We start from the raw sequence: 27,417 nt of genomic DNA on the forward strand, positions 1-27,417 counted from the left end.
ACTAGGAATTTTAAAAGTCATAGAGTTGGGCCATTGTTCCCGAGATGCTTCAGTCTAGAGAGGAAATAGAACAGAATTCCAGTGTAAGTAGAGGTCTTGTTTCAGTTAAAAAAAATGATATGATTGATGTATTTCTGCCTAGATGTCAGACTCCTTTCCAAAATACTTAGGTTCCTCCCCCATCTTACTCTTGCTGACTCCTCTTACCTCCTTGTACCAGAGAGCTGTTCAGCATACAGTGTTTTAATCCCTGCCACAGTTACATGCCACAGTCTATTATTTCCTCATCAAATGCACAAAGCCCTGGGTCCGAGGTGCAGAGTGGGATTATCAGACAGGGCATGACCATGTGTACTCAAAAGGCTTACAGGTTAATGGGGGAGATTTGTTCTTTAATTCAAACGTAGAAATATCATATTAGAAAGTGTTAAACATGTATTGAGATTACATATCCTCTATTGAGAAGATCTAAAGGAAAGCAAGTTGCCTGAGTATTTTCCAGCAATATTCCTTCACAGTAATGTTGTACTGTTAGTTTTGGAGTAAAGAAGGACGTGTCACTGAGTTTCGCTGTTTGGCAACCACTTTCTTGAGCCAAACCTTTTGGTTTTGTTTTACTGATGGGTGTTAGGAAGATTTTTAGTAACTGTGACAGTAACCATGACCAAAAGCCTTAATTAGAGCAATTGTGTATCAACCAGGCCACTGAAACAGTGAAACTTAATGGCATACGTCCCTTATTACCATTTTCCCTTCTGCTTAGCTCCTAAACATGTAGACCTTATCTCACTACCAGACTGCTACCTCCTCAGTGACCTTGGGAAAGTCCTTTATCTTCTGTTTTCTTAACTGTATAATGGTGATAATCATACCTACCCTGTTTTGGTTAAATGAAATAATATATACAAAGCACTTAGCTTGGTACCAGAAACGTGATAAATGGTCAACAATGTTAATGATTAGTACTATGAATAACACACATTTCTCTAGGGGGAAAAAATGTTTTCAGTTAAGTTGTCTTGGCTTAAAATGGTTTTTCCCCCCTTTGGTTTTTGCTTATCTAGCTATGTTTAAAGATTACCTAGATTACTTTGAGAGTAAGAAAAAGATAAAATAGTATAGCTCCAACTAAAATGAGTAAGCAAATGGCTACAACCTACCCCCTTCAGTTAAGGGGAAAACATTGGTCTTGGCTTTTTATCTATTTCTGGAAAGCCCGCTAGCAGGGATTTGCACATCAGTTGTCACTGCAAGGTAAGAATTGGGTTTTGCAGTAAGGAAGAATGGAGATGTAGCTAGTGTGTAATTCAGGCAGGGTTCCCACATGTATTTCCAGGGACCTCAGAGTGAGGTGACCTGTCCAAGGTTTGATGGATACATTCTGACCCCGATATTTATAATTTACAGAATTGCCTTTTAAAAAACATATCCAGCCAGACTAAACTCTCCTTTAGATTTGTATCTTCTCAGTTTCCGTGGTGATGGAAGTTCTTCTGAAAGTAGGGTGACGTTTTACTTTGAGCGGTTCTTCTGTACTAGAACCAACTGCTGGGTTGCAAGAGAGGAGCACAGGGTAGCTGCTGTAGTCCTCCACTGCCCTGAGGTGTGGGCCTGCTGCATCAGCTTCCTGGCCACCGTGCAGGCAAGGAAGGCTGCCTGTTCGTTCCTGATTTTTCTTCCATGTGAGAAGGTACATTGCCTGATGCTGATCCTTAAAATAAAACCCACCGTTCTTCTTAGTTCATTCTTTTGCTCTATGCTCTGATTTTTAAATTGGGAAGAGAGTACCATTCTGAGATTAGATCTGGATCCAAAATGTAAAGAAAACATCCAAAGAACGTGAATTTTAGGGCTTGTGACGTCTCTGTGGAGCAAGAGAAAATTAAAAATTGTGTTCCCCTCTGGCATTTATTTCTTTTTTAGGAAAATGATTTGATAATGTAGGAGTGCTCTGAAGTTTTGATTCCACTGCTCAGTGTTCACTGAATTCAGTGATCTGGTGTAGCTGCAGGCCACACCTGGGCCTTTGTTCCTCTCTGCTCTGTCTGGGCAGGGGGCCACAGCGGTGTTTGGGCTCTGGCCTGTTTTTCCCTTTCCTGTGCTGGAAATGCTCGCTGGCTGCTTTGGATTAGGTGGGGAGGTGAAGAGAGCTGGTCTCCTGTCACTGGTCATTGAGTGTGAGTCTCTTAAGTCAGTTTCCATTTAGACATGATTTTCTTCGTAAATGTTTCTTTGTGGTTGGTGGGAATGGGTGGTGGTGTTTTCTTGTTTTGTGCATTTGGAAGGCCAGAGACTTGTGAGACCCAATATGGATACCTGTCACTAATTAGGTTAACCTGGAATTATGACTGGAGTGAAAGATTGCATGTTTGATTATGTGCCTCAAAGGTAAAAGATGTTTTATTTGCTATTATAATGAAACCAAGTATAATGAGAAGAAAAAGGGATTGTAGAACCCAAGTGTAACGTCTACGTGCTGTGCTGCTGTGGGGCATGTGATCCCCACATCTGACCCCGCCACACACATGGAAGTTCTGGGTCTCCATGCCAGAGAGCTGTAACTTGATTGCCCAAGTTCCTTGGAAAAGAAACTTCCTCTGGAAATGTAATAACTAGCAATATGTACATTTAGCTCATTTTGGTAGCAGTGATGGAGCTGGTGCATTGTGATTAACTTTAGCAACAGAAAAAGGTGTTCAGGAAGATTAATAGCCTCACTCTTTTTCATCTTGAGTAATAACTCCCTACTGTAAACAAAGAGTGTTGTGAAACAATTTGAAACTGAAAGAAAAACAAAATTGCATCTGGTTTTTGTAAATACTGAAACCGTTTCCCAGATTCTACTTACCGCAGAATGCACTTCTTCTTCAGTTTATCTGCTTGAGGAAAGATGAAAAGAGGGGTGAACCTTGCCAGGAGTTGGTTAGATTCCAACGTGTCTTGGTACTCCAAGGTTGATAGCATCACTCCTGAAATGATTAGACAGTAGTGCATGGGCTGGCTCTGTAAAAAAAAAAGGGCCGGTCTCAAGCTCTAAGTAGCTGTGGGTACTCAGTCCGAATATGCAGTATCGATAAAGAGAGATAGGACATGTCTGAAAGCTTGTACCTGCAAAAATGGGGAAATGCTTAGTCAGATCAAGACAGTAAGTAACAGCTTTCCAGAGTATACCAATGAGCTGCTGGGAGCAAGGTTTGCATACCTTTTTGGACTGTTGAGGAAAATCAGCTCACCTTAGAGAATAATATGAACATAATCATGGCAAACTTCAGGATAAAAGCCAACGCTGGAATACACAAAAGGAAAAGTTGTACAGATCTCTCTTTTTTCTTTATAAGGAAACTGAGAGGCTGAAGTTACTTGTTTTAAGTATATGAATTCTGTGAATATATAAGGAAATCAGACAGTGAGGGGACAATTCTGATGATTCTTCAAAGGTTTCTAATCTAAGCCTATTAAATTGCCAGTTGACCCTAAATACACTTCTCTGACAGAAAGGCAACAAGCTGCTGTAATTAATCTGTTTGATTTTTGTATCTTCTTGTAGATAGATGGTCAGATAATGGTGATGCATGCTATTCACAAGGTTTTAATATGTACAGATAGAAATGGTGCCATTCATAATTTTTTAGGAGTTTTGGATTATAAATGTAATAGATGCTGTGAATTTCCTTTCCTTCTCTTTTCTTTTTTTTAAGCGGGAATCTAAATGTCTAACACAGACATGGGCATCCAAGTAAGTCATCTAGAAGTTGACAGATGAAATATGAGGGATAAAAGAGGCCATACAAAATACATACTTTTTCTGTGATGCCTTAATAAGACTACCATATCAATTTCCCTTTTTAAAACTCATTAAGAAAACTTGACATGTGCCATCATTTTTTGTACAATCCTTGGAACAAAGAAGGGCTGGTACCTTTTGACAGTAGTGGTGGGAATGGAGACCTAGTTCTGCCTTGAATTAGCTGTATGACCTTGGATATATGCTTTGACTTCTCTGGGTTGAGGGGTTAGATTAGATCATTGTTCCTCAATGTTATTAAAGCCAAGCTCCCTTTGATAAAAATTAAAATACTGTAAACCCCCACAACCATTTCTCAAGATTCTGTTATGCTTCCAATTGAGAATTACTAGATTGCATTATCTCTGATGTTTTCTCTCAACTCTAACATTTTGTGATCCTGAGCAGATACTGAATTGGAAATCAAAAGTTTTTATCTCTTTTAGTGAAGAGATGTAGCTTGTTCCTTCTTAAAGCCAAAAGGAGACCTTTCTAAAATCCATCCTCACACACCAAGAGCACGGTCTTGAGTCCTGCCTTGTGCACGGACATTGCCTAGAAGCCTGGTAGAAATGCACAATCCTGACCTCACCTGAAATAACTGAGTAGTGGTTCGAAAGTACATCAAGGTTTCAGAAATGCAACACAACCTTGGTTTTTAACCTGCTAGGGGCTATATTAGTGGGGTCTCAAATTAATTTAGTAGGTCACTACCAGCATTTGTTTTTTAGGGAAATAGACGAGAAAAGAGAACATGAAGGTGCATTGACAATGGTAAAGGAAGATAACTTTCACAAAATTTTTCTTTCATTTTTATATGGTTTCGCCTCAGGCAAAAATTTCATTTTTGAGGTGGAATTCAGGCAAAAAAAGATTCTTTTTTTTTTAAAGCCACGGTGCTTTGTATTAGAGACTAGGTATCTCAGAGACAGCAAGACAGTATATCTCAGATACATCAGAGACGGTGTATCTTAGAGACAACCGGCTCCTTCCTTCTGTGTACCCCCACACAGTCACATATATACACAGACATTTACATAGAGATACACAGAGAAACATAATAAAGAGCTGTTCTACACTAATTACCTACTGTGTATCAGATATAAGCTGCAGGATTTTATCATGAGAAAGAAATGAATATTCATTAATTTTTTGAGTTAATACAACTCAAAAAAATTTGTATTAACTCAAATTTTCCTGTGATGATGTTTTACTTTGGCGATATATAGATGACAACAGTGTGAGATTTCATTTTTAAAATTGTTATGAGATTTCAAATACTAGTTGTGTAGTTTCCTGAAAGTACAGATAATGCTTTTTTCTCTAGGGCTGAGTTTATGAAACCCATGATGCTGCATGCTCATTCACATGGCAATTCACATCTTAAAAAAAAAAAAAAAAGTGAATAAATTCATTGGGATTTCCTTGGGTAAGCTGACTTGTATAATTTTTCTAACTTTAATGTTCCATTAACAACTTTACAATACTTTCAATAAGTATTGTTTAATGTGAAAAAGGAGTATTTTAAAATGTTTCCCACCCTGAGAACTGTGCAATCTCAGCAGTACGTCTCTACTTACAAGAAATACAAACTGTACTGTACATAGATTTTTAAAAACAGCTGGAAGGAAGTTGTCGATGCTGGAATCCTAACTCCGTTGGGGTGAGGCAGGAAATCAGAACATTGCAGAGGTGTTCTGAACTGTCATGATAAAGGCAATGCTGCACTTCCCTTAGGAAGTTTTCTGTTTTTCAAGTTATTTTGAGTAAAAAGGAAAAGAAGAGTTTGTTCTTGTCTTTTTCACAAGGCTCTGTGTTGAGGAAGAAAACTGGTACAGATCTGAAAATTCCTCATTTGGGGCTCAGAAGGAGGGAAAAAAAACCCACCCTCCATACCTGCATTCAGAATCCAGAAGGGTAATTAATTTCACACCTGAAGTTGGGCAGGATTTTAAGTTTACCGAGTTCTAATAGCTGGTTTTTTGGGGTGTAATTTGTTTATTGTTTTGAATTTTCTTTTAAGATGGTCTTGGAGCTATTGCATGACCCTTTTCTGTAGAAGAGATTAAACAGAATTGAAATGCAACTTTTTGTACCAATGACATGTTGAGACAAAAAGATACCGGCCCATTAACCAGCATAAAGTCTTGACAGAGGTGTTATTAAAGCGATTTCAGCTGTAATATTTTCACCTTAAGAACACCCTGGTTTGGGGAACTCTGAATATTATGGCATTAAAAAAAAACAAAACTGTTCCTTTAAGCTTTGGTTTAATTTTAGTATAGCTTTACATATTCATAATATTTTCTCAGAATCATGTGTGACTAAACAGGGAATCAGTGCTTGGCCTGAGCAGGGTAGGAAAAATGGCAGCCAGGTGGGTGCTTGCTGTGTCTTCCAGCTGCATGACTGGAAGAAGTCTTCCAGACTTCCCTCCGGGGTCTGCCTGTTTAGCTTCCTCCATTTCTCTGGCTGTTGGGCAGATGGAGCAGAGTATCTCCAAGGGTCTGACTGGGTTCTGTTTTGATATGTCTTAGTTGGAGCAACATTACCCAGCCTTCAAATTCTCAGGCTGGAAGGGAAGATGGGAATCCTGTAGTCTCACCTGTCATTTCCCAGATGAGGAACAGAGTTGCTCCCAGATGATGTTCTAGTTACTGGCCAAGGCATGATTCGAATCCAGATATTCAGACTATTTCATCCACTCATTTTTTTTTCCCCTTTACTATATACCTTTTCATAGAGAGGATGGGCAAGAACTTCCTCATTTTACTTTCCCCATGAGTTACCCTCTTCATTGACCATCTTTAAATTTTCTTTTCTACCTGGGACACTCTGAATAATAATCTGTGATATCATGTCCATATTCTCTCTCAACTTCTAGATTATCCTCCTGCCTTTCTTGTACCATCTTCCTGTCCCTTTCCTTCCCCAAACACCAGCTTGTCCTAGATGCCCTCTCAGCCAACCAAGGTTGGTCTTTTCACTTTCACGAACAATGATCTTTCCTGTCTTTGTTTTTGTTGGTTCTTCTCCTCTCCCCAAATACCCCCTTCTTTATAGACTGCCATTTGCCACCAGTATTCAGCTCACTCAGCCATATCTACCCCTCTTGAAGCCCTCCTCAACATTTCTGTCCTAGACCCTTTCATCCTCAATCTTCCATTTGTTGAACTCTTAGTTTTTTCTTTTAGAAATTGTTCCATACCAGACCATTATATGTGAGGCAGGTTATACAGCTAGGAGCCCACTGTTAAAAGTGTTTCCTTCCCAGACACAAGAAAAGCTGCTCAACATCACTAATCATCAGAAAATACAAATCGGAACCACAAAATAGTGTCTTGCATCAGTGAGAATGGCTGGTTTGAAAAAGACAAGAAATAACCAGCGTTGGTGAGGATGTAGGGAAAAGGGAATCCTCATGCAGTATTAGTGGAAATGTAAATTGGTGCAGCCACTATGGAAAGCCATTTGGAAGTTTCTCAAAATACTAAAAGTAGAAGTACCATTTGATCCAGTATTTTGCTTCTGGATATTTACCTGAGGAAAACAAAAATGCTAACTTGCAAAGGTATATCTTGCACGCCTGTGTTTATTGCAGCATTATTTACAATAGCCAAGGTATGGAACCAAGCTGAGTGGCCATCAGTAGATGAATGGAAGAAAATGTGATACACATGCGCACACACACACACAAGAATATATTATTCAGCCTTAAAAAAGAATGAAAATTTGGCATTTGTGACAATATAGATGAACTTAGAGGGTATTATGCTGAGGGAAATAAGTCAGAAAGACAAACACCATGATTTCACTTGTATGTGAAATCTAAAAAACAAAACGTATGAACAGATAGACCAAAAAACAGAAGAAAACTCATAAATGTGAAGAACAAAATGTTAGTTACCAGATCAGAGGCAGGTGGGGGATGGGTGAAACAGGTGAAGGCGATTTAAGAGATACATACTTCCCATTATAAAGTAAATACATCGTGATGACAGATATACCATAGGGAATATAACCAGCAATCTTTTAATAACATTGTGTGGTGACATATGGTAACCTCACTTATCCTGGTGAGCATTGTATAGTGTCAAATCACTATGTTGCATACCTAAAACTAATATAGTGTTGAATGTCAACTATACCTCAATAATAAAAATTAAAAAAAAATTATAAAAAAAGTTTTCCCTTCCTGATGAATATATTTTCTGGTAGGGAAGTTTTGAGCTGATTGCCTAAGCTCCTCACTTACTTTCTTGTCCCTACAGTTTTCTGGTGAATAAGTTACGTCCAATGCCTCCAGTCTGTCTTAAAGACTGTTTTTTTAAGAGCAGTTTTAGGTTTACACAAAATTGCAAGGGAAGTACCCGGATTCCCTATATACTCCTGCCCCCACAAATGTATAGCCTCCTCCATTATCAGCATCATTCACCAGAATGGTACTGTTTTTTTTCCCCAAGGGTGAATCTGCGTAAACACATCAGAGTCACTCAAAGCGTTCAGAGTTTACCTTAGGGTTCACTGCTGGTGTTGTACATTCTATGGGTTTGAACAAACGTATAATGATATGTTTCCACCATTTACTATCATGTAAAAGAGTTTCATTAACCAAAAAAATCCTCTGTGCCTGTATATCCCTCTGTCCTACCAACCCCAGGCAACCACAGATCTTTTTTCTTGTCTCCATTGTTTTTGCCTTTTCCAGAATGTTACATAGGGGGAACCATATAAAATGTGGCCTTTCAAATTGGCTTCTTTCCCTTAGTAATATGCATTTAAGGTTCCTGCATGTCTTTCATGGATTGATAACTCATGTCTTTTTAGCACTGAATAATGTTCCATTGCCTGGACGTACCACAGGTACATCCTTCCACTTACTGAAGGGGCTCTTTATTGCTTCCACGTTTTGACAATTGTGAATAAAGCTGCTATATTTGTCTGGTGCAGGTTTTCGTGTGGGCATAAGTTTCCAGCTCCTTTAGGTAAATACCAGGAAGCACAATTGCCAGATGGTATAATGAGAGTGTGTTCAGTCTTGTAAGAAGCTGTCAAACTGTCTGCAGAGTGGCTATACCATTTTGCATTCTTGCCAGCCTGTGCAAGAATTCCTGTTTCTCCATGTGCTCCCCAGCGTCTGGTGTTGTCAGTGTTCCAGATCTTTGCCATTCTAATAGCTATATGCTGGTATCTTTATATTGTTTTAATTTGCAGTTCCCTGTTAACATAAGATGTGGAGCATCTTTTCATATGCATATTTTCCATTCATATATCTTCCTTGGTAAGGTTTCTGTTAAGACCTTCACCCCACGTACTGGGTTGTTTGTTTTCTTATTGTTGAATTTTAAGAGCTCTTTATATATTTTGGATAACAGTCCTTTATCAGATCTGTCTTTTGCAAATATTTTCTCTCATTCTGTGACTTGTCTTCTCATTCTTTGAATTTTTCTTTGCAGCACAGATGTTTTTAATTTTAATGAAATCTACCCTATCAGTTAACTTATTTCATGGAGTCTGTCTTCATATAATACCTAAAAAGTTATCACTATACCTGAGGTCATCTAGGGTTTCTCCTGTTATTTTCTAGGAGCTTTACAGATTTGCATTTTAAATTTTGGAAGGGTGTAAGGTCTGTATCTAGATTCATGTTTTTGTTTTTGTTTTTTTAATGTTTGTTTACTTTGAGGGAGAGAGAGCAAGGGAGGTGCAGGCAGGCTCCCAAGAAGGCTGCACTCTGTCAGTGCAGAGATGGATGCAGGGCTCCGTCTCATGAACCATGAGATCATGAGCTGAGCCAAAATCAAGAGTTAGCCGCTTAGCGAACTGAGCCACCCAGGCATCCCTAATTTGCATGCAGACATCCCATTGCTCCAGCACCATTTGTTGAAGAGACTATCTTTTGCTCCATCATACTGCCTTTGCTCTTTTGTCAAAGATTTGTTGACTGTATTTACGGGGGTTTCATGCTGGTTTTTAGCATTCTCCCCCTTTATAAACACTGTTACAAACCCTGGAAGGAACAAATAGCTCAAGAACTCTGGTGTGTTCCTTGGCCCAGAGTTCTCAGTAGGCAACTTGGGGCATCTGTGGTGTTCTTGGCAGAACCTTGGAGAGAACCAAACAACTGAGCTGATTTGCATGCTGGAGCACAAACCAGATCTTTAAGAGATATTTGGATGATAAGGAAGCTAGTTTTTGTTTTGTTTTGTTTTGTTTTCAATGAGATCTTGAAAGAAAATATGACCTCAGAATTCACACACCATATCTAAGGTATGTTTTCTACCGTGGATTTTCAACACCTGCCTGTTCGTTCTTCTTCTTAACCTCCTTCACAAACACCAACTCCACCCCTAAAAGCCTTTCTATGCTGTTGTTGTTGTTGTTGTTTATTTCTAAGTACTTTTCTCTTTGTTTATATTCACTTTGCAACATGGTCTCTGTCCAGTCATTCAGTCATGTTGTATACAACAGATATTTATCTTATTCAATGCAAGTTTTAAATTTGTTTCTTTTATCCGAAGCCTAAGGAAATGATGCTTTATTCATGGACTTAGGTAAGGAGATTTCTATGCAAAGAACGGGGCTTTACATGCAAGGATCAGTTTGATTAGTGTCTTGGAGAATACTAATTGTGAAGTATATTGGAGATTTTTATTTTTAGATTTTATTTTAATAGCTAACACAAAAACATGGCCCTCTCCTTTTTAACCATAATCCAAGAAAGAACTAGTGAATAAATCTGTTGCTCAGATTCATAGTCTTAGAGGCTACAAAGCTTGTTTTCAAAGAAGGGACACTGGCTCTAGGAAAACCAGTTTCATTAACTAATTAGCCATGTGATTTCAAGCCCTGATATCCTGGCATCAAATGGGACTAATTGATATTTGCCCTTTGGCTGTCTCTCCCACATTATGGAGAAGTAAGAGCCTGCGTGTGTGAAGGGGCCCTATCGCTGTTCATTAATATAGGTGATCTTTCACATCCTGGCCTACCCGGAAGAGCATCTGCTTCCTGGCCAGTTTCTCATCTCTCACTAATTCACCTCCCACTTCTCAGCTGTGTGTACTTTCCCAGCTCCCTGTGCCAGGAACTTTATCTCTGACAGCCACTATTCCTGGCCCTCTTTGAGCCACTCAGATGTCTAAAAGGAAACAGAGAAAATACCCTAACTGGTGAAACTGGCCCATTTGGATGCTCCTCCTCCCCCTTCGATAGTTCCCTTAAATTGTTAAGTTTCTTTTATACCTTGAAAGCTTATGGAGCAGAGGAGCAGAACCAGTGTGTGGAGCTGGTGTGGTATGTAGTGTCTTTACATGGTACTCAGTTCACGTCAGGTTTGATAATGTGCTGTTTCCTGGTGGAAAATGAGACTGTTCCATAACTTCTGTCGGCTCTCAGGAGCAACTGTAATGGTTATGCTGCTTCTGGATTGTAGTTGATGTGTTGTTTGGGCTGGTGATGGTGGTGGTGTTGTGTGCATTTGTGAGCATGTGTGTGCAGGGGGTGGCAGGATGGAGATGGGGCTTATGGATTTTGGATCATAGCCTCCGTAAGCTATAAGGATGATAGCCTTAAAGAAGCCTTGAAGGCAATTAAGAGGTAGAGTCTAGGTTTCCCTTCAGAATGTACTGGAGTCCCCAGGGAAGTTAGAAAATAAGGGGGAAGGGAAGATGACTGCAATTGTGAGGTTGGTGGGAGCACAATTCTTGTAGCCTATTAGTATTAGGGAGGAAACGAGGCAATAGAATTATAATGTCAGATTTTCATTTTTATTCATTATCTTTGCTGAGCAGAAATCTACAACAATGCATGATTACTAAATATTTTAGGTCACACATGGTGAGTTTTGCCTTTTTTTTTTTGTAAACACCCTTTAGACTTTTTTATATACAGAAGAGTGTACTTAGTGTGGCATTGGAGTGGGGGTGATGTGATGGAAAGGGAAATAGATTCATTTGCTGTGTGTGTAGTTGCCATGTGCCTGTTGTTGATCATCCTGTGTGAGGGTGGGAGACCAATGGGCCTTCCTGGCGGGATGGCGGCCTCAGAGCCATCCACTCAGGAAGTCCTCCCTGATTGCTGACAAGCACTCTTCCCACTGGTGCCCACGCTCACTCTTGCAGGGAGTGCAGTGAGGGTCTGCATGCACAGCCATTCCGCTTGTTCACCAACTTTGTTTCTCTCTCAATTTTGGCATGCAAATTAAGCCCAGGTAATGTTGCTGTGAAAACTAAATTAGTTTGTTTTCCCTGCTCTTGGATAGAGAACTTGATGGGTAGCTTGTTGACCTGATGTGAAGCAGTGAAATTAGGCCAGAGAAGGCTGAGCTAGACGGCAAGGCTCTTGTGGGATGGGTCAGCGCTTACCTGTGGTCAGCCAGCCACCCACCCGGTTCCTTAATTAGGTCCAATTTGTATAAATTAGTGACATCCAAGGGGACAGGGGATGGGGACAGAGTCCTTGTCAAATTCCAGGGAAGTTTTGGGGGTTTTGAGAGGCAAAATATAAAAAGACAACCAGTAATGAAAACGGAGTTTGGTAAAATACCATCTGTTGGTAAGCATTTTTTTTTAATATATCTTTTTAAGTTTACTCTTTGTGTGATTGAGCACATAGCTACAGTGTCACTGTTTTCAATTGATCAGAGCTCTGAAGTTGTGCTTAAAGACTTATCAGTGTTTACATTTCAATTGCGTTTTAATCTGGGAGTCGGAATTTAAGTCTTCCCTGGTTAAGTCTAGCTGTTCTAAAATGATGACTCTGGTATTCAGCTGTAATGTGCTGTAGCTTTCAAAAATTTTTTTGCAGAATTCTTTTGTTAATGAAAATATAAAGTAGAATTTTAAAAACTAACGTTTTAGAAGCTGACTTTGTTAAACACACGCACACACAAGCTACCTGTGCACTCATTAAATTAACTTAAGGGCACCTTTGTCTTTCTCAAAAAAAAAGAAATATATATAATATATATAGATATATATATATGGCCACCAGTGGTATTAGAAACTTGAATTTAATATTTTAGATTGCAGGAAGGATGGGCACAGAGAAATGAAATAATACAAATAGCACATTTAGGATATAGACGGTTCTGGTGTACCATGTAGAGTACTGTTTGAGGGCTCTGGCTTTGTTGTCCATTAGACCTGGGTTCACATTCTAGCCCTGACGTCGAACCCCTGTTGAGACTCAAGTTTCCTATTCTGCAAATAAACCCAGCTTTTTTATGTTTGAATTTTCTTCTTTATACATGTGTCCAGTTGTCATTAGGATTTAAGTTGTTAATTTCTATGCGTTTTATAAACCTAATCTTTGATCTAAAATTTTCTACACCAGAAAATAGAACATTGGCAACCTAGAACAATTGAATGCTTCTCTCTTCCGGGTATCTTGGTCTGTCTTCAGCTAGTTCTGAGAAATAATTGGTATCAGGATAACGTTTGAATTTGAACTTGTTCTGTATAAGATTCACCAGAGGGCATTCCCCCTCAGGGCGCATTCAGAAACCCCCTTCTCCCAGCTGGGATCAGAATGTTAGAAACTTTCTTCCACCACTGGACAGACTAGGGGGGAAGCAGGGAGGGACAGGCTGTATAGGCTCCACACCGACTTCCCAGAGTGAGAAAATATTACTGTAATAAATAGGGAGGCCCGTCAAAGATATATTAAATCAGCTATGTAAATTCCAAGATGTAAATTATGGTTTTGCTTCTGCCAAAAATAAATACATAAATAAAAACCTACTCCTTTCATGTCCAAATAATCTCTCACTAAATCATACCCCCAAATGTGTCTTTTACTTCTGCAAGTCCACACCTGGCACTCCACTTTCCCCCCTAGAGAAGAGGTTAGAGCCGATGCAGACTTGGCATGCAGTCCTTAAACCATCTGATGGTTCATTTGCTTCATGTTGGTGTGATGCCCCAGAGGGGTGGGGGTGGAGCGGATCCACGGCTTCTCGCAGACTTGTCCAAGGCTGATCCCAGGTGACCATGTTTCATCCCCCACCAGCTGCACTGAACATACTGGGTCCTACTGTGAGTGACGGTGTGTTTTGTGGCAAGGACAGGTTCTCTGACATTGATCAAAGACGATTGAAGAAAAAATTCAGCCTTGCCTAGCTAAAAGTTCTTTGTGCAAATCAAAGGCTCAGGACAGGGAGGCAAATGTGTGTCTCACTTCCCCGCACCTCTGTACTTGACTGAAGTGAGAAATAGGGGGTGCCTGGCTAATTGCAAGTAGCAGCTCGCGCAAGTTGTATCGAGTGATTTTGGAGAAGGAACACAGGCCTTTGTGTGGCACGCCTGGGAGATGTGAAGTGCCACCTGAGGCAGAGCAAGGGACAGGCTTACTCTTTGTTTTACTTCTAGAAAGCAGAGTCTTTATCCCCTAGAGAAAAACCAGAGATGAGAGAAAAGGATGGGAGTTCAACTGCTTCTTATGGGCATAACTCAAATACATTTGATAGGATATGATCTCGGGTATGTTTTTTCTTGGGGTAGGCAGCATGGATATTCCCAGTTCAAGTTCAGCCTTCATTTGTACACTGACTTTTGTTAACCCTTCTTGCTGTTGTCCTTCTAAAAGAGAATCGCTTGAGATCAAGCGGTGTTTGGACTTCATAAAAATCTTGGCAAGGCCCCTGGGCAGTGAGAAGAAAAAAAAAAATACATAGTATGGGAATGAAGAAACGGTTACATGTGTAGATTAATGAGGACCCTGGTGTATGGGATATTGTGGAGTTAGGACAGTCATGGCAGAAACTCGGTGCAGAGCCAGATACCTGTAGTGAACAGGTGAGATTGCCGACAAGGTAGCAAGGTGACATTTATCGCAAGGAGTCTTCTGCTTTCGAACTTTCCAAAGTGGGATTTAATCGTGTCTTAGAGGTGTGCCTAAAATTTTTGTTTGTGGTTGTAAAAATCAAGCTGTAAGATTTGAAAATATTTTTAATATCTAGGGACTAATTTTATATTTTCAAACTGTTACTCAGTATAAGTAAAGTCCTTAGGTTAGTCTATTTATTATTTAGATGTGAGGTGACAAAATTCCTCTCCGGGTCTGAAACTGCTGAGCATTTGCTTTGAGGACACTTCGGGGTGTGCTCACTGCCGTCTCAGACTGAACCATTTAACTTCCTCAAAAGTCATGTGTGTGGCACAGGGGCAGAGAAGTGTGGTGTCTTTTGATTGGTTGACAGAGAATTATCTGGTGCGAGTGGTTTCAGACAGTCTTCCTAGGTGCCTACTGACTGTGAAACCACACTGAGCCCTAGGTTCAGGCTTTACCCAAGTTCTGTTCCTTGCTGCGCGACTTGGGAAGATTTCCAGCTACCACACCGTTCTCACAGGGGTTAAATTTCACAGGCTTAGCCAGAACGAAAGGCAGCATGCCTGTGAATCTTACAGAGCGAAAGGCAGCATGCCTGTGAATCTTAATCCAAATGTCTCAGTGGAGCTGTGTGCCAGACTTAGAACGAGGTGCAGGCTTCCTTATTTCAGCATTGTGATTGAACTCAAACTTTCTTACACTCGAAGAGTCATCTTTTTCCCCCAAGAGTCTTAATAAAATTATCGGCAACTTTCAATCAATTTCTGTTATTCAGAATTTGAAAACCTTTTCAAAAGTCTAGTGATTTCTGAATTACTAGAAAATTACGGTACAGTAAAATGATTATCATATAACTTCATGCAAGTTAATTTAGAGTCTCAGTAGATGTGTTCCTTAAAATGTGTGAATACGTTAATCTTACATAAATTTAGTCCTATTCAAGGGACACATGGAGAACATTCTACTGAATAAAATTCTACAATTCATTGCATGTTGAAGGAGAGAGAGGGCTTTTTGTCTACACAAAAAATGGACAGACCTTTTTTAAGGTGTAAATTAAAATATATGTATTAAAGTCGCTTAAGATGATCTGTATGTGTATTCTGTTGCGGAGCTCTTATAGCCTCTGAATGGTGCTAAATACCTTGCAGCTAGTGTTCTGACACTCCTCATCTTTGTTTCTCAGCAGTCTCTGGTCCCAGCCCACCCCATGGCCCCTCCCAGCCCCAGCACCACCAGCAGTAATAACAACAGCAGCAGTAGCAGCAACTCAGGATGGGACCAGCTAAGCAAAACGAACCTCTATATCCGGGGACTGCCTCCCAACACCACGGACCAGGACCTGGTGAAGCTGTGCCAGCCGTAAGTACCGGTTACTCTTGGTTGTTTTTAGCTGATAGATATTTCTTTGATCCTTTATTGTATTCTAAAGTCACATCAATTGTGTTAAAGGAGAGGTTTAGTACAAGTGTAAATCCTCACAGTTTCCAAGTTCTAAGTCTTTGGACACAGCATTAACATCAGCAAAATGCCTGTGTAACAAAATAAATTGGAACACCTTCGCAGTAGAATTGGACTTCATTGGCATATGAGAAGTAAAATGAGAATTTTTTTCAAAACGTATGGCTGGATCCTTTTTAGGACTGCTCATTTTTTTAGGAAGCATCTGTGGAGGCCGGTCTATCCCATAACAAGAGAAACTTCAGCTGTTACTGTTTGTCGGGAAGGTAGTTACCATCTAACTGTATCTTAAGCGTGTGTAAGAGTTAATTTTGGCCAGGAAATAATAGTGTGTTCTCACTAGCACCTGCAGCTTTGTGGTCTGGGTTGTTCACCCTTATCTCTTTGGGAATTCTTGCTTCCAGAATTCCAATTTCCCTTCTCGCTGCCACCCTTTCTGAGTCTTGTGAAGAAATGTGTTCGTGTGCATGAAGTTCCAAAGTAAATATGCATTATATGCTAATGTGGTCGATGAACAGAATATAAATATGTTGCTTTGCTGCAAATTACGTTAACTCACTAAGTAAGAAAGCGCTAATTTAAATCAAGGAGCCAGAAGCAGTATACAGAGTGCAGGGATCATTGTGTAAAGACTAATCACTTTGAGCTATAAAAGCCTACACAAACAACATCTTTTATTTACCCAAAGACAGTAATGTCCCCTTACAAAAAAGGAGTTTTACATAACTGCGGAAGAAAATGTCCACTTGAGAATGGTTTCTGTTCCCTGAAAAACATTCCCATTTCTAAACATCTGATTAATGGCATCTCATTTCTGTTGTCTTGGGTAAAATACAGATATATTACTTATCATTTTAAGAAAAAAAAAATGTTTCAGAACTTGAGCAGTATTTCCAAACTGGAACTAAAAGTAACATCTGGCCTTCCATAAGGAGGTGGTGGTGGTGGTTTTGCTTTGTTTTGTTTTTAGAGAGGAGGGTGGGGTGGTGGGTGGTAGTTCTTCAGGGTCTGGAGGGTTTCTCTAAGGCCACCACTCCCAGCACCCTCCCTGTGCCTTTCCTGGGTTACCCTTTTGATCAGCCTTCTTGGACTTTGACTGAAGCCCTTTGCTTTAGGGGCAGTGAAATCATGAAATAATGTCCTGTGCTAGGGACTCCTCCGAAGGCCAGTCCAGCCTGTGGGGTTTGTCATTCCTGGCCAGAGTCAGAGGGAACTTGGCCAGGCGTGCCCTGCCCCATTGCAGCTGTTCGAGACCACAAATAGGCCTTTTGCTATCTTGTCTGCTGCTCGTCTTTACTGGCGTCTTCTTATGCTTTTGCAGCATAATTACAGGTAGATAGAGCGCCATAAAGTCTAAGGAGCTAAAAATATAACTGGAGGAAACAAAAGAATGAAGCTAGCCCTCCAGTTCTTGAGGTATAAGAGGAGAGAGGACTTCAAAAGACAAATAGTTCCTCAGCTAGTTTTGAATCATGTAAGGTGAGTTTTAATATCAAGGACACAGAGGTTAAATAACCATAAAATAATAGAGGAATGCCATGTTTTATGCACAGTAAGTATGTACTTGAAAAATTAGGCCAGTAGTTTTTTTTAATTGAGTCAAATCATATTCCAAGTTCAGTAGAAGATCATTTTCTCACTTTTCTTAGACAATTCACTCCTTTTTTTTGTTCTTGGTCTCTTTAATGTGTGTGAATTATCTTAATGTGGTTCACTCTCTTCGCTATTATCAATAACAGCAATAAACATTTGCCACTGTCACTCCTTCCTGTTATCGGCAAAACCCCTGGTTTGATACTTAACTCTGATGATAGTGCTCCTGATATGTTTTATACAGAGGCAAGACATACATACGCCAGTATCTGCTGAGAGCTTCATTCCATTTACCACAGAGCCTCTGAAAAGTACCAGTTCGACTTGCTGACGATTTTGTGTCTTAGAATGTAGAGAGAGAAAAAAGGGCATTCCTGTTCTGGATTTAATTGTTTCCAATAAAGAATACTAGTTGGTGACATGGAAGTGACTCATCCTATGGGAAAAGTGACTCATCCACAGCCTAAAAAACCCAGTGGACATAATTAGAGATTTTTTAGAAAGTAGGTATCAAAACTTCTCAGAAAAGATGGGTGTAAATTCATAAGTCTAAAAATGAAAAAATGTTTTAGAATTAAAAATTTAGCACTATATTTATAAATTGACCCTAAGGGATGAACTGCAGGAGGGGCAACAATTGAAACAAGTAACTTGGGGGGCTTATTTTAGAGTATTATCCAACAGAAAGATGGGAAAAGATATCTAAGAATGTTTGTAGTAGTGACCTAGTTCCATACAAACAATGCACAAGTCTAAGACAAGAATGATACAAGGGCTGTGAGAACAGGAGAGGAAAGCAAAAAATATTTTTAAAAAGCTATGTTTGGAGTCGAATATATACATGCTATGTTAGAAGAAACGAGAGTAAGAAAGCAGCCTCACCCTAGTCAGAGAGAGACTCCTGACCCTGGAAAGTATAGATCAACATGGTTAGGGTCACGGGACAGGGCTCAGATTGGAGGGAACTGGTTACGGATGGAGATCTGCATCAAGAACCAGGCGGAGATGTGCCTGGCCATAGTGGTAAGGCGATAGGGGTTGAAAGTAGATACATTTTCCAGGAGTATTAAATGAGAAAAGCAGACCAGGTAACTTCTAAATTGTGGCAGGTGTGTAGGAAATCTGGTTGGAGCCTCGTGACTATTGCAGGCTGCTGCAACTTTGCTTCTGTTTCTGAAAGGTTATCTGCTCGGAAAGTACATCAGCACAGTTAACAAGCAAGCTTAGGAAATGGAATGATCTGAGTAACAGAAGGGATTAATCTATTACCCCGTGACCTTCAGACGGTCTTAATTCCCTCCCTTCTCTAACATCCAGCCAAACAAATACTTTGCCTGACTTTGTTACCATTTTATTTCTCTCATTCAGACTTCTCAGGTGATTTTTCGAGACAGATGGGCTGAGGGCTCTTGTCGCTTCCACTTTCTTGCCACCTTAACCCTTTGCATTTTGCCTTCACGTTCTCAAAGGAAACTGCACCGGCATCTTCTATCTATCTTATCTTCTCTGGCTCTTTTCTACCCTTGTCCACTTCTCAACTTTTTGCTCTTTTGATTTTATTTTTTGGCTCATTCTTCTATAGCCTCATCTTCTTGTAAGGCCACTATTTTCTACACATTTTCCACTCTCATATTATCACCTCAGATTCAACACTATCTCCTTCCTCTCCAAGCTATCACATTTCTAAATTTACTCTTCTCAACTTGAAGCTTTGGAGCAGTGGTGACTATTTCCCATTACCCTTTCAGTCACCAAGTCCTGCAGATTCTATGACCTTTCTTCTTCCTTCTCACTGCCAGAAGAATTAAATGTTTTCTTCCCTCCCCCCCACCCCCACATTGTGACAAGTGAGAATGATTTGCTCCTGCTGCTGCCTCACCTCAGGGGCCTCCCCGTTTCCCTTTTTTGATTCTTCAAGGCTAAGTCCAAGCCCATCCTGCCTCCTTCATGCTTGGACCATACTAAACTCTCCTTATTTCCTTTTATGTGTCACTTCCTCACAGTCAGCCATCTTTATACTGTTCTGTTCTCCAAGAGCCTGTTCCACTGTTCAGCAGTGTATCTATGATAGATACGATGCTGACAGTGTATCTTTTTTTTAAAGATTTTATTCATTTATTTTTGTAAGTAAACTCTCTACCCAACATGGGACTTGAACTTATGACCCTGAGATCAACAGTCACATGCTCTACCAACTGAGCCAGCCATGTACCCCAGTGTGTCATCTTCATAGATTTCTCACCTATGCTATAAAATCATGGAGGTCAGCATGGCAAGTGTTTGGTACCCTAGAGTTCCCAACCACAGTGGTAGGCAAGTACCTAATTCTCAGTTAGGAGCCAGTAAAATGGGTCAAATATGGCTTATATCACGAAGTTGTGATTAGGATTAAATCAAGTAATTTGAGGAATGGAGCTGGTCTGCTGCCTAGAACACGGTCGTCATTGAACAAATATTAGTCTCCCTCATGCCCATGTCTTTATTCCTCACAACCCTAACTAGTAGAATAAACTTAAATTATATGTAATCCTACATTTAAAACTAAGGGTGGAAAAAAAACGACAAACAGCTTTTCTGATCCTGAAGTCTGCAAAAGCCAGGGAAGTGGGTTATGTTAACATAGTTAACATAACTGCCCGCCTCCTTCTTGAGGCTCTTTTTTTTTGGCACTTAAAAAAGACTGGTTTCGGTTTCATGATTTATTTCTTGACTTAATAATGACTATAGCATGTAAAATTTTCCATTGTGTCCAAACTATCTTTTTTTAAGATTTAGAAACAGTATTTGTATGTAAGCTTTGGTATAGTTCTTCCTGGTTTGCAGCAGGAATAGATGTGTGAGTCTCTGTTGGCTGTGGCTAGGTAGCTTAGAGGTTACTGTGGTATGACATCTCATGAAAAGGTCTGGATAACTCAGTGTATCCACAACTTATTTTGAAGGAGAAAGAGTCTATTGATACTAAAACAAAAGAGGAGGTATTGGGGTGCCTGGATGGCTCAGTCAGGTAAGCATCAGATTTCGGCTTAGGTCATGGTCCCGTGGTTCGTGGGTTCAGACTCCACTTTGGGTTCTGTGCTGACAGCTCGGAGCCTGGAGTTTGCTTCAGATTCTGTGTCTCCTTCTCTCTCTGCCCCTCCCCTGCTCATGCTCTTTCTCTCAAAAATAAACAAACATTAAAAAAATGATAAAGCAGCCTTGCAAATAAAGGCAAATATACTATTAAAAAAAACAAAACAGGGGGCGCCTGGGTGGCGCAGTCGGTTAAGCGTCCGACTTCAGCCAGGTCACGATCTCGCGGTCCGTGAGTTCGAGCCCCACGTCGGGCTCTGGGCTGATGGCTCAGAGCCTGGAGCCTGTTTCCGATTCTGTGTCTCCCTCTCTCTCTGCCCCTCCCCCGTTCATACTCTGTCTCTCTCTGTCCCAAAAATAAATAAACGTTGAAAAAAAAAAACAAAAAAAAAACAAAAAAAAAACAAAACAAACAAATGAACAAAAAACCAAAAGATATTTCCACTCCTCTTATGTATCCTTTCTTTCATTCCCAAACCAATCTTGGTCAGCCATTATTTTTGTCCTTTCTTTCAATAGATATCTAATGCATGTCAAAGTGCAATAAAACATGATTTCAGGGGTGCCTGGGTGGCGCAGTCGGTTAAGCGTCCGACTTCAGCCAGGTCATGATCTCGCAGTCCGTGAGTTCGAGCCCCGTGTCAGGCTCTGGGCTGATGGCTCGGAGCCTGGAGCCTGTTTCCGATTCTGTGTCTCCCTCTCTCTCTGCCCCTCCCCCGTTCATGCTCTGTCTCTCTCTGTCCCAAAAATAAATAAAAAACGTTGAAAAAAAAAATTAAAAAAAAAACAAACATGATTTCAGTGTAAATGTGAAATTAAGTCTAACTTATAATATTATAGCCTGTTACTAATTAAAAGGAAATGTTTTTTTTAATGTCATCCATGTCCCTGGTTGTAATACCCAATACTTTTTATTTCCCGTCCCTTTGTTTTCTGTTTTCTGCAAGTTTGCCGTATTTTTTTTCAAATATAACTTTTACAAAGGCAAAACAGAGAAGCAAGATGGTCCACAAAGGTAGACATAAACAACCAACCCCAATGAAAACAGAACAAAGTTAATGTTGTAATGAGTGCGGTGTTCTGTGAGAAGTCAGAGGAAGGCTTTGTTCACCTTACTGCCAGGGCATTGGGATTGCTTTCAGGTAGAAGGCGTCTCGACTTTAAAGGACAGGGAAGATTTCATGCAGCGTGGAATAATAGGTCCTCCAGGCCTCAGAAAGAGCCCAAGAGGTGGGACAGCACTTGGGTGTTTAAGAGAGCACTGGGGCGCCTGGGTGGCTCAGTCGGTTGAGCTTCCGACTTCGGCTCAGGTCATGATCTCACCGTCTGTGAGTTCAAGCTGCGCGTCAGGCTCTGTGCTGACAGCTCAGAGCCTGGAGCCTGCTTTGGATTCTGTCTCCCTCTCTCTCTAACCCTCCCCTGCTCATGCTCTGTCTCTCTCTCCCTCAAAAATAAAAAATAAAACATTGAAAAAATTTTAAAAAAAGAGCACAATGTGTAGCTGTCATTCAACAATTACTAGTTGGCAAGGCTTCTGGTGACCAGAGTGGAGAGTGTGGGTAAAGACAAAAATGGGGCTGGAAGTACAGGTTGGGGGCATATTGTTAGACCTTGAATAATAGGCTAAAAAGTTTGGTGTTTATTCTTCAATTACAAAGTGCATGTAATGGAAGAGAAGCATAATCCAGTGAGTTGTTTTGTTTTTTCCCTCTCTTAGAATTATAATTCTACCAGAAGTAGGAAGGTTGGCTTGGAGGAGGAGACTCTTATAGGTGAGAGATGATGCAACCCTGACTTAGGGCAGTGGTAGGAAATGAGAAGAGGAGAAGGTAGTGGAACTGCATAGGAGATAGGAATATCGGGACTTGAGCATGATTAAAAATGACTGTAAGGTTTTAGCTCTGAATAAAGGGAAAACTTGAGTTGTATTAAATGAGAGAAAAAGCACAGGAAAAAAAACTCGGGCAACTATCAGGAAAATGGGCAACTTGAAACTTTTATATTATTTCCCTATACATCTTTATCTCTGTAACTCGAAATTTTTTTTTAGAAATCTATCTGCTAAAGGTGTTTTTCCTCTACAAATGGAGTAATCATCCCTTTAATCCAAAATGATTAGGTTACTTTTAGGGTAAAAACTAAAAGCGACTCATTCTGTGATGAATATTAATCAACTTTTACCCAACAATGTTACCTTTGGTCTTTACTCTGAAAGTAACAACGGGCCTGCTAGATCTAATACCCTGAAATCCCAGGTAAATATGAAATCTTCTGAAATTTACAGAAATGACATGAAATGAGAAGGACCCTAAATTCAAAACAATGATCCTGTGATGAAGTAGGAAAAATCATTCCATTCAAAAGAGAGCTGGTTCTCATTTCCACATTGAGGAGAGACTGTTGAGCCAGGTGATCCAAGGTCATTCAGGTATTCCCAAATGACTCAGTCCAAGAAGCCTGAACATACCGAGTTACTGCATTTTTTAAGAGAAGAAACGCTCACGCGGTGCACTCTCTCTCTCTCTCTCTGTCTCTCCCTCTCTCTTCCTCTCTATCCCTCTCTCTCCCTCTGTCTCCACATATGGATTCTATACTGGAATATTCCGATAGCTATACAGACATGAAAGACCCAGACCAAAGGTTTTATTGCCTACATTAAGCATCATTCTAAAGTCAGGCGTGTGAGTCTCCCAAACGCAAAGCTCTTGATGTAGGGCTAAATTAGAAGCTGATACAAGGAGATGATCTCTCTTTAATGTATAATTTACTCTTTAAGTGTTGTCTTCCAAGCAAGTTGAAGTAGTGTCTTAGTGATTGTGGTGGTGTTTTATGTAACTCACACACACTGAGAATGAAAGACGAACAGATCATTTTTTGTTTGGTATTGTCTATGTCAGACAATTGAGATTTGGACCTGTTGAACTGTATTGTATTCGTTGAGCTGTATTATATTCCAAAGCCATCTGAATTTTTAGTATTTTTTTAATTGCATTTTACAAGAGTACTGAAAACTGTTATCTAGCAAATTTTTATTTCTCGTTCCTTTGAAAGACGAGGAATGAAAAAGAAAAGTCAGCAGAAAGAAAGCAGTAGAAAAATACTTGTTCTCTCATTTAGTGCGTCTTTTTAAAAACAGACAAACAAAAAAACCTTTTCTTTATTCACTGGTACACTTTTTAAAGTAAAATCTTCCCAAAAAGTGAAATTGAGTTATGACGAGTTTTCTGAAGTTAATCATAGAAAATGCATGCCACATTTGTTTTTATTACTATTGTATACCTTCTTGACCATATACAGATTTTATTTGTATTATGAATAACAGAATTTCTTTTAAGTTTTAAATGTTTTTGTGCTATAAAGCAGCTAATTTTTATCCTCTCAAGGGTTCTTTCTTGGTCTAGAAGATTGTTTTAAACTTTTTTTTTTTTTAACGTTTATTTATTTTTGAGACAGAGAGAGAAAGAGCATGAACGGGGGAGGGTCAGACAGAGGGAGACACAGAATCTGAAACAGGCTTCAGGCCTTGAGCTGTCAGCACAGAGCCCGACGCGGGGCTCGAACTCACGGACCACAAGATCATGACCTGAGCCGAAGTTGGCCGCTTAACTGACTGAGCCACCCAGGCGCCCCTAAACGATTCTTAAAACATAAAATACCAATAGCAATAGTTTCAGGGACTTGGCATTTTTCTATTATTGCTAGCGTAGTAGGATGTCACGTAATGAATAACTCAATGAGGACTTATGCTGAGGAACTTGGGCATTTTGATGAAAAGTGTGATCTAAGATGTGAAGTTTTCAGACTTTGTCTCGTCCTTTTAAAGACATCCCAAATTACTTAGTCAAAATGTTGCATTACTAATTGTAATCTAAGTCTCTCTTTATGGTCAAAATTCCCGTAAGTTTCTGTGTACTCAAAGAGCAAAACACGATGTATTGGAGACTGAGCCAGATTTCATATTTGTGATCTTTTTTTCTAAAAACAGCAGTCAAAACAGATTTGAGAGTTTCAGACCAACAGTGTATTTAACTGAATCATCTCCGTCTTCATTCATCTCTTGGTTTTCTTGTTCAGCATGTTAACTGTTTGATTTCCTTTCATGGTATGAAAGAATTCTGGCATGCACAGTAGATCTTTGACATACCAAGACATAGTCTGAAGACTTGGAAATCCCAGAATTTCACAAAAATAATTTCAGCATAAAAAAAAATTCCACACAGGTACCTACTTTCTAGTAGAGATCCATGTCTTTCTTAGACCTCTCTTAGCTCTCCCTTCACTTTTATCATTAGAACTATCAGTTGGTTTTTATTGGGTGGTGGAAAATGTTCAGAAATTAACACAGTATTTAATCCCTTCTCGAGAGTTACTGCTACACAATTAGAACAAAAATCTTGAAATATGGACTGTGGGTGATAGACTACATGACTCACTTCCCTCTGCCTAACCCCTCCATGATTCAAATACACACTGCAGCCAAATTAAAACTAACTATAGGTAAGAGACTTCCAGTTTCATTGTCATGAGTACATGAAACTGCAGATGCTAATTATTGCCAAGTACCTACTGTATGCATATGTTTGATATTTCGGCAGAAAATCTCAGTGATGTCTGTTTTCAAATTTATCTCCAGTGTAACATTGGCTTGGTAAGCATGAATCTTTAAAGATTTAACCAATCCTCCTTATTGTCAATTGACATTTTTCTTTAGGATTTGTTATTCCTACACATGATTAAAAGCCGTTCTCCCCTGCATTGCCCAAATACTGCACAAGCTGTCGGCACACCTATTTTAATATTAGTTTTAGCAGCATCTAATTGGGAAGCCAGCACTGAAGATAATGGCCATAACCACAATAATTTTTGAAAGAACAACCACTCCTTCTCTCTGTGAGCAGATGGAATTTGCTTTATGTTCATTCCATGTTCCTTTATAGGAACCTTAGATTTCTGTAGCAGTAGGCTGGGGTGTTTAAACATTATATGAAAGTGACGATAGTATCATTGGGAATAAAAGCCTCTAAAATCTTGATTTGGCATTTGTGCTTAGTTTGACTTAGAATTTCTTTATTGGGTTACCACGGATCTTAGAAATTTATAACCTCTTTCTTCACTTTTCCTCATCTTCATTCCACAAATGTCCATGAAAAAAACCCTGTACAGTGTGTAAACACCTGAATGATGCCAGCAGCTAATCAGATGTGTGCTTACTGTGTGCCAGGAACTGTGCCAAGTAGTTTGATTATTTAATTGTAAGAACAACTCTCTGAGCAGTAGTAGTATTCTTGTTTTAAAGATGAAGTTGAAAGAGGGTTCTTTCTCTTATGACTCAGGAGTACAGTGGATTTTGGTGGAGCCATGGCTTGCACTCAGTCTCACTACAGAGCCCATCCTCTGAACCGCTGTGTGTCCTCCCTCCCCAGATACGCTCTAAAGGCCAGTTCATCATCTCTGTCCTCCCTTCCTTAGCATCCATGTTCCTCTGTTTACCACAGGCTACAAAAGGGCTCCCTTCTCCAGAACCCTAAAAGAGATACACAGCTGTGATAGTTGTAGTAAGATTTTGTTCAAAAAAAAATCAGCTTTCCTTAAGTCCACATGAATAGCCAAGAGGGTCAAAGTTCAAAGTAAAGGCAGAGGAGGAATAGTGGAGGAATTCGTTTTTAGAGGAGAAATTCGTTTTTCTTGACATCTAACCAAGTAATCTGTTTTAATGTAGCTAGCTGTACAAAACTCAGCTCCTGGTTAGCTGAAGAGTGTGCAGCTCCCCCAAGATCACACAGCACAGAGGAGGTATGTAATTTGTCATCTGCTTGATGCCTGGGGTTAGCGCACATACAGAAAGAAACATTCTTTTAGGGACCACTGTCTGACAAATCCAAACAACATTGTTTTAGATGATAATGGACACAACATAGTGTTATAGTTTTGCTACAAGTATAAACCTCTTTCAAACATAAGACCAAGCTACTTGTGAGGCGAAATTAAACAATTGGAAGTGAGTGGGAAATTCCATTATTTATTAAGCATCATGCTTTTGGTTTTGCTAGATGGTGCCCCAGGCATATTTCTGGCCCTCAAGGAGGTTCTTGTCTCACATAGAAAATAAACTTCACACATCATATGGGCCAGAATGTGATGTGTCATGAGAGAGAGAAGAAAGTGCTACAGAAATTATAAAATAGGGAGTGACTGCATGTGGTTTGGGGCATCAGGAAAAGCTTGGCATTTGATCAGGGTGGGAATGAGCAGCTCAAACTCAGGTTTAAAGCCAGAACTAGCCTGGCTGCCTGCCTTTTTTTCACTAGGACCGTACGGTGGGGGATTTTAATGCCAGAGGAAGGCTTGTACCTCACTGGGAAGGTAGGGGATACATGCCGCCTTAGGATTTGCCCTTGATGGAATGTAAAACTGGGAGTGGCTCCAAGGAGGAAGATGATTCAAAGCTGAGTGTAAGATTTTGAGTGTAGGAAACTGGGAGTTTGGTACCATTGCAGATGAGGGGATCAGGAGAAAGAGCTTATTTTTATTCTTGCCTGGAAATTCTCATCCACTCACAGGAAGCTTTTCAGATTGAGTGCCCATTTGCTTTATGAGTTTGTGTGCTTTTGGTGTGGTTATTAAATGGAAATAAATAGTGCATCAGTTCCAAACTAGTGAATCTTCAGTGCAGAAGAGAT

The 27,417-nt window shown here is 39.9% G+C and overlaps 1 protein-coding gene across 6 annotated transcripts in view; it reads left to right on the forward strand.

The window, feature by feature from the left end:
* Positions 1-27,417, forward strand: part of RBMS1 (RNA binding motif single stranded interacting protein 1) — a 217,409-nt gene that overhangs the window by 110,406 nt on the left and 79,586 nt on the right. For 5 of the 6 annotated variants that reach the window (XM_047083581.1, XM_047083583.1, XM_047083585.1 and 2 more), the window contains exon 2: positions 15,801-15,976. In XM_047083581.1, the coding sequence (XP_046939537.1) occupies positions 15,801-15,976 (176 nt within the window). The remainder of the gene's footprint in view (positions 1-15,800; positions 15,977-27,417) is intronic. The other variant, XM_047083584.1, reaches the window with a different exon arrangement.

Source organism: Lynx rufus, unplaced genomic scaffold (genome assembly GCF_022079265.1).
Source record: "Lynx rufus isolate CCGP_SWC_20201006 ecotype Redwood Valley unplaced genomic scaffold, mLynRuf1.p SCAF_2, whole genome shotgun sequence".
Lineage (NCBI taxonomy): Eukaryota > Metazoa > Chordata > Mammalia > Carnivora > Felidae > Lynx > Lynx rufus.